This window comes from Ceratina calcarata, unplaced genomic scaffold (genome assembly GCF_001652005.2).
Source record: "Ceratina calcarata isolate Rehan_Ccalc_2016 unplaced genomic scaffold, ASM165200v1 scaffold115.2, whole genome shotgun sequence".
NCBI lineage: Eukaryota > Metazoa > Arthropoda > Insecta > Hymenoptera > Apidae > Ceratina > Ceratina calcarata.
The window spans coordinates 559,473-567,477 of NW_017132446.1; the positions used below are offsets into that span (position 1 = coordinate 559,473).

The window sequence follows — 8,005 nt, forward strand, 5'->3', positions numbered from 1 at the left end:
GTCGCACTGTTTCCGTAAACGAAAAGTAATCGTCTATGTAAACACGATCTAATTCATACGATTATGCATTCTTTTATTTCACATCGATATCATGCGTACCTGCATTCTTGCTTGCTTTACTTTAAATTTCTGGAAAGCTTTCTCCGCGTCCGAATTAGGCCGATTTGTATAAATACATCGACGCAACGACACGACGTCCTTAGGAAACAGTTTCAGTCGAGCAATCTTTCCATACATCAGGAAAAAATCGTTTAATTCTCATAACGTAACGTTAAACGAGAGAAATCGCAATGATTAGAGTACTGAATGTCCAGTGTACAATACATTTACTTACTGTCAACATCTTGTAATATCATCGGGATTGAAATCACTACTTCTGTTCACTGCACTCAGACAAAATGTCCAAATCTGACTTTATAAAACAATCGAGCATCGCTAAAGCAGGATTACCTTTTTCAAATCCGTGCGGCTGCGTCACATCCGGTTCGCAGAGAAGTGTGCAATTGTCTTTCGCCTCCGCACAGTTGGCGGGACTGGAACCTAGTTTACCTAGATGGTGAGACAGTGGACGCATGCGTATTCGTGCCGCAACACAACAATCGTAAACAACATTTTTTCCATTCAGATTTCTCGCAAGTTTACGGCTGCACGATAATTAGCGCGTCCGGGCGGGCGCGTCATTAGTTTTTCCGCGTTTTCGTACGATTTCGCGGAGAAAATGGAGCCAGGCTTGCACGGCCTGTGCACGTGATACGTAAACTCGCGAGTTTCGGGCATGCGGTGACGTCATCCGGTACGTTCTGGAAGAACCCTGCAGGACAATAATGGCGGGTATGTACTCACATCGGCGAAACAATTATTGATTGCCAGGGGGTGATATACCGTGATCGGGGGTACTCATGTATTACGATTGTTCGGTTGCAGATTTGTATGCAAAATACAACTGCACCTATTGTCAAGAAGACATCTCGGGTTTGCGTGTAAGATGCGTAGAATGTCCGGATTTCGACCTCTGTTTGCAGGTGAGACGAGCAGATGAACGCCTGTTTCGTGATCACGTGGTACACGCCTCTAACACCCCCCTGACTCACTCCCCCCCTCCTCCGCGTGCTGCCGATCGCTGTCATATCTTTGTCTATCCTTCCGGTTTTACTAGATTTCGCGTGTCGTGATTCCTTTTTCAGTCCCCACCCTTTTTTGTCATCTGTTATTCTGTAAACTACCCCTACTACGTAGTCGCGACTTGAATGAAACTGCTGATCGCGAGCAAACGAATGCACGTCCACGTGGATTTAAGATATATGAACATTTACTTAATCCGACCCGAGGACGTACAAGTTTTCAATAATACATGTATATATGATCTTTTCGGATACGATTCTCTTTACTGTTTATGAATTTTACAGTGTTTTTCCGCTGGAGCTGAAATCGGTCCACACAAAAATGATCACTCCTATCAATTTATGGTGAGTATCGAGTTATGAATTTTAATTCTAGAACACGTGTATTGCACTTTTATGACTTTGGCGAAGCAAAATACTACTAGATCATTTCCAACCGTCTTAGGATTCCGGTACCATTAGTATATTTAATGGTAAAGGAAACTGGACTGCTAGGGAACATCTCAGATTATTGGATGCTATTGAACAATTCGGTTTTGGAAATTGGGAAGATATTAGCAAACATATTGAAACACGTACACCCGAAGGTAATTGTCATGCATCGCTTTATTATAAAGTACGATCCCGGTAAAGAAGAAACTAAGAATTAAGAATTTGTCTTGCAGAAGCAAAAGAAGAATACATTGCCAGATACTTAGAAGGCAATATTGGGAAACACACGTGGCCTCCAACTGAAAGCTACAGACCAAATCTGGTGGATCAGACTAAATCGGATCACGGACCCCTTTCACCGGATCTCACATCCCGGTTACCACCTTTGGATATCACTCCAGAAGAGGCTGCACAATTGGGATACATGCCACAACGAGACGATTTTGAAAGAGTACGTTTTGTATTATATTTCGCATCTTTGGTGACATTGTAGTTGCTTATACAATAATTCTATTCATTTTTTTATAGGATTACAACCACGAAGCGGAATCGCTTGTTTCCTCTTTATTTCTGAATCCAGCAGAAGACGATGACCTGGATATAGCGCTTAAACTTGCACAAGTAGATATGTACACCAATAATTTAAGGGAAAGAGCACGACGAAAAAGAGTCGTACGAGATTACCAGCTTGTTTCGGCGTTCTTCGCTTCGTCCAGGAAAGATAAGACGGTGAAAAAGAAGCAGACAAAGGAGGAAAAGTATGTTTTTACATTTTTTTTTAGGAAATATTGCATTTTGCTTTGTACAATGGTTGAATGAAAATTCGTTTAACTTGCAGGGAGTTCAGAGACAGAATACGAGTGTTTGCGCAATTTTATACAGCGCAGGAGTACGAACAATTCTTAACGAACCTCGAAAGGGAGAGAGAGTTGCGATTGCGTCTTTCAGAATTATACCGGTACAGGGAACATGGCATCACTAGACACGAAGAATGCACTCATTTCGAACAAGTGATGGTACAAACTCAGGGACAAAACGATGCCGTGGATCACTGGAATGAAAAGAAATCTGTAAGTAATCGTATCCACATGCTTACTAAGTTTAATTACGTCGAAATGGCAATTGTAACGTTTTCTGAAATAAATACTTTCGTCCCTTATTGCCTGTCGTAGAACACGTACTTGTACATTACGATTGATTCACTTTCGTACAATACACTTTCGTAAGAGCCAGTAAAACTTCGTCTAAAGTAGTTAACATTAAACGATTTTTTAGTTTTGTGGTATAGTATTTCTCCTATTTTTTTATTCTCGTGAAACATAAATACGAGAACAGAGCAGGGATAACCCGATAAAAATTGGGCGAGATTCGAATATGATATACAACAGAACGTTAATTATACCGCATACACGCTAGCTTTCGCTTCTCTTTTAACTAATTCGATTGTTTGTCATGCGTGTTGCCAGGCATTTGTGAACAGATTGTATCAGTTTGCATTTCACTTAGGGCAGCAGTGGGCCGTCCACACCAATACACCGCCACACCTCAAAAAAAAGGTACAGGATCATTCTAAACCTGACTAAGCCGGCAGCTTTGATTCACGATGATATAACACTGCGATGTAGATGACGTTACTATGCTAAGCCAGACGATTCTAGTAGAAAATAAGTTTTGCCTATTATTATAATTTTCAGAGAAGAAGAAAAAAGTTACTCTTCCACCGACCGAAAGTACACTGTAAAAGACTTTCCCAGCAGCAGCTTCTCAATCAGTCAAACCAATCCCAATCGGACGACGACTCCAGCCAATCAGTGGGCGGAGCCGGATAACAATCCAAACCCTTCCAGCCAGCATTCTACCAGCTCCAGTTCTACTGCGGAGAAATGTCACACTGCGATCACTTCTGGAAAATCTTGTACAACAACGGGAGATTTAGAAGAACGAAATATAGAAATGGAAGCTGCGGCTCATTTATTAACGAAACAAGAGAAATCTTTATGTGTCCAGCTTGACTTGAAGCCGACACAGTATTTAACGCAAAAGACGTTGTTGTTGCAAGTACGTATCAGATTTACACGCGCGCGTTTCCGCTTGTTCAGATCGTCTCTATCTACGAATCGTTTGATTGCAGGAGTATCTAAACGGTAACAGAAGATCAGGCGTTGTACCTCAGTCAGAACCAGAGAGTAAGATATTACATTACCTGGTAGCGAACGGCTGGATCGCGGCCAACTGATTAAAGATGTAAAAGAAAATTAACGACCATTTCAACTCTAAGTCACCTTCTACTTTGCGAACTAAGTCCTAGATGTAATTCAAATTTGAGTCTGATTTAATTAACATGCGTAGGGCAGGTAGAGAGAGAATGTGTGTACGTGTATATAATTTAATACGTAAAGATGTCCTTTAATCGCAGTTTTCCAATGAAAACTCGGGACGGTTAAATTTAGGTGATTCAGATCACTCTTTTTCATTGTTAGAAATTTTCATTGCTGTACATTTTTCTCTTTAAATTATTTCTTCATACTATGAACTTGAATTTTTATTGATCTTTTTATTTACATGAAATTAAGAGTTATTTGATTACCAGCTTTTGATATGCTTGATGGCTTTTCAAGATTCTCTTATTGGATCGTCACCGCCTTAAGAATTTCTGTACTTGATTTTAACAAGTATTACTTCGATCTTTTGTTTCATTTTTAATGTAATAATTTACATCACCTCTTTCGTCAAGGAAATCTCTTACACTGCCTTTATAGAACCATTGAACGTATTGCTCAATTAATTCTTCCACTCTAATATTTTCTTGTACAAACTATTAGTTGCACATACTCCTTTCTATCTGTTTCAAATGTGATTTGTTACCATGCTTGACAATAAGGAAATACATGAACTTATGTTGTAGTAGTAGTCGTTGTGTCGAGACTTTCAAATTGTTGTCCAATGTAACACACTTGAACGATTGGGAAATGTCCAACCAGGAACAGGAGATTAAACACTTGTTTCATACGTTAAAATATTAATGTAGCTGAGAGTTATGAAAGTATTGAATGTTATTAACTTAATAGTAAACGTAATGCCTTTAATGATATGTGCGCAACGACGCAGATCCTTCTTCACACTTCTAAGAAATATTTGTTCGTTGGAAAATGAATTCTAAATGTTTTACGCATGATTACATGATTCTTGTGCGACCCGATGTGCATTTTATCTCAGATTTAGAGAATATTCCTTATTGATAAAGAATGGTACAAAAAACAGATCGTAAAAGGACATTTGTTATTGCCACGAAGATAACACGATATTAGGTAATTTATCTGTTACCTGTGTAAAAAAAATATTACTATTTGTAAATACGAATGGAGAATAGTACCTTCCTAGTGATACTACTTTTAAAAGCACAAAAGTAACGGCGATATGATCTAAACGTTAAGCGTATAGTGTGATATTGGTGGTGTTCTAAACCAAACGCGTACTACAGAAAAAGACACGTTAATGATTTATGGAGAATTATTATTTTCCGTTGCACGATAGTGATCGATTCTAATTTTTAATACGAAACGAAAGAGAACGAAGACATTCGTATCGAATGTATGGATTTCTCCTGCATGCGCAGAGGAAAATATTCTTCAATGAATGTCTCAAACAGCTTCGAATCGCATTGGCTGCTTTCGTTCAGCGTAAACGTACTATTCTAGCGTCGGGGGATGACAAGTTGCTCCATTGCGAAATGTTTCTCATATTATGTCGTAACATTACATTTAAAAAATTGAAAAACCGAAAAAAAACATAGTCGTTTTGCTTCAAAGCAATTTAGTACTTCCCCAAATATTCACGCTTATCGACATCTCGAATGCCTCAAATTCGAGCGAAGAAATTTATCTTGTGCATTGTCATATGTATAAGTGTATAAAAAAATGTGAAAAAAAATTATATAAATATATATATATGTACATATGAAAAACAATGACTGCTCGCGATTGCGAGTGGCTTAAAAAAGTGTCACGTGTATAAAGAGGAGAAAAGAAAATTTTAAGGAAATAATTTTTGATTTCTTATTAAATGGCATATTGCTTAAGTACTAAAGTAGATCACAAAATAGGGATATAGCCACTCATATTTTTTACGGAGAGTAGAAGACTATCATCCCTTTTATTCGATGTAAACTTTATTTGTTCATACGATCTTCCGCGAGCAGACGTGATTATTATTCTGCGGACGCTTCTTTCAAATCCATTCTTATCACATATTTCCTGCTGTTTGAATACGGCTTGAAGGTCGATCGATGCGAGTTCCATTTCCTATTACTATTTTATTCCGCAGGCTTTGATTACTTGATTTTTACACATACTATGGTTTTTTCACGCTGGAAATAGGATAGTAAAATGGATTTTCAATCGATTTTAAAATCGTTTCAAATAACTTGCATGGATCGACTTGGCCGTCGTTCGATTATAATATTTCTGTAAGAAATGGTCCATCACGGATAAAAATCGTTCGACTAAACGAACGTCAACAAAGTTATCTCGAATGAAGAGGTCAGTACGCTTTCTCGTAGCTATTTAAAAAATGTAGTAATTTATAAGATCGTGGATTACAGGAGAGCCGACATCTATTAAAACTCACGGCTGTCATTCTGTTGTTTCAATTTTTATGGAAAATTTAGTGAAAAATATTTTCATCACTTTGTTTTTCTTATTATATGTTAAAAGAAAATTAATTGTAATCGTCTTTGCAAAGATCAGCAGTAAAGGACGAACGTCATGATTGATTTTTAATTGTATTATTTCGAGCTGTATTCGTGTAACAAATCAGAACTTTCTTAACAATGAGGAATTAATGTTTCGAAGCGAAATGCTTTAATCCTTGTACTTGAATCGAACAGTCGTTGGATGTATGAAATAAACTGTACAATAGGTATTTTCCCTTAAAACAACAGTTTTATTAATACTACGTCATTTACCAATCATTCATTCCTTACTCACCTTACAATTTTTAGAGCAGGTGAAAATTAAAATTACATTTCAATCACCGGTGTATTAAATCTTCAGGGAAACAGCAGCGTCTAATTAGAATAATGTTCTATTGCAATGACTCGTAGACTCTATGCACTGGATAGAGAATCGCGATCGTAGTACCGATAATAATGCGTCACCGTTGGACTTCGTCAACATTTCTTGGATCAGGAAGCCTTTGGCATCTATACATATAATTTACTTTGTTTTCCATATCGTACGTCCTCCATCCGAGTAATATTCCATTACCTTCCCCATTCTGATCGTTACTATGATTTGATAAATGGAAATAATTACTTCTTTTCCTCAATTAATGTATGTATTATACATTTATGTATTTATTGTCAAGGAAAGAGCTTTTTGTATCCTTTGCGACGTACTTCCCTATCCTTGGTGATTCCAACACACGACTACGCTACATCCTACACATATCAATTTGGATTCTTTACCCCTTGTTCCGCGATCATGTCATTCCAGTTTAATTCTGTCTGATCAATTTAATGAACCGCGGTTGACTAATTCCGGGAAACCTGGCGATATAAATTCATCTACGTGCTTATTGAATCTCGTGAATAAACCAAGATCGCATTGTCGTCGCGTACGAGATCTCGAGTAACTGCCTGTCCAATTATTTACTGTATTGCTACTGGAAGATGAATGCATAAGCAATGATTATCTGCTATCGACAATGAGAGAGAATAACGCGAGGCACGATTGCTAAATAGATAAAATCATCGCAGCCTTGCCGTCTATACGCCATGGGTTTCATGTCTCGGGATTACTAATGACGTTATATAAAAATTCATACGCAAAACAAATTTATCCTTTAATTCAGAAAGTTTCAAACACTCGTATTTAAATATTCCACTGTGGAGTGGATGAGCAAAACTTCTTATATGCATGTATCATAGAATTGTAAAAACAAGCATTAAACCAACTGATCGATGATAATAAGTTTCGTTAAGCATTATTACGGGAGAGTTACAAAAAGTTGGTGATGCAATCGTAAGGAGTGTTCGTTCTACGTTCCGAATCGAAGAAGAGTGACTAAAAAAGTTAACACTTCGAGCACTGGTGATTAATAGTACCAGGGCGAGAAAAACAAATAAAAACGTTAATACTTTTGATTATCTGCATTGCAGAAATGAATCGACGCTTCCTATCTTCACGGAATAATAATAGTTAGGACGTACGATTTATCAAAAGTAGAAAATACTGAGAATAAAAGCGGAATCGTTTAAGGATGTATAGGCTGTATACTTAATTCTAGCATGTTGAATTTGTTATTATAGATTCCTATTACTATTAAAAAGATAAAATTATAGTGATTTCAAATTTTTCATAGGTAATAGTATCACCTACAACTTTTACTTGAAGCATTTTTCAATATTTTGACAAAAAAAAAATTTTCGATTTTTCCGAGATTTTTCCAAGGGG

General features: G+C 37.3%; 1 protein-coding gene across 4 annotated transcripts; it reads left to right on the forward strand.

Moving 5' to 3' along the window:
* Positions 1 to 581: 581 nt before the first annotated feature.
* Ada2b (Transcriptional adapter 2B) lies at positions 582 to 6,486 on the forward strand. 4 transcript variants are annotated; one of them, XM_026812510.1, is made up of 10 exons: positions 583 to 831; positions 925 to 1,022; positions 1,407 to 1,466; positions 1,567 to 1,708; positions 1,787 to 2,004; positions 2,082 to 2,311; positions 2,392 to 2,623; positions 3,020 to 3,108; positions 3,245 to 3,611; positions 3,685 to 6,486. In XM_026812510.1, exons 1-10 carry the CDS (start codon positions 825 to 827, stop codon positions 3,787 to 3,789), a joined length of 1,548 nt encoding a protein of 515 aa, XP_026668311.1. In that variant the 5' UTR covers positions 583 to 824; the 3' UTR covers positions 3,790 to 6,486. The 4 variants fall into 4 exon arrangements, with proteins under 4 accessions (XP_017878051.1, XP_026668311.1, XP_026668319.1 ...); XM_026812518.1 differs by having other exon boundaries at positions 584 to 831; positions 3,065 to 3,108; XM_018022552.2 differs by having other exon boundaries at positions 585 to 831; positions 3,060 to 3,109; positions 3,248 to 3,611.
* The last annotated feature ends 1,519 nt before the right edge of the window (positions 6,487 to 8,005 follow it).

Coding starts and splice junctions, on each gene's coding strand:
- Ada2b (XM_026812510.1), top strand. Junction 2,312..2,391: donor AAGCAGACAAAGGAGGAAAA/GTATGTTTTTAC, acceptor TTTAACTTGCAG/GGAGTTCAGAGACAGAATAC. Junction 2,624..3,019: donor ACTGGAATGAAAAGAAATCT/GTAAGTAATCGT, acceptor GCGTGTTGCCAG/GCATTTGTGAACAGATTGTA.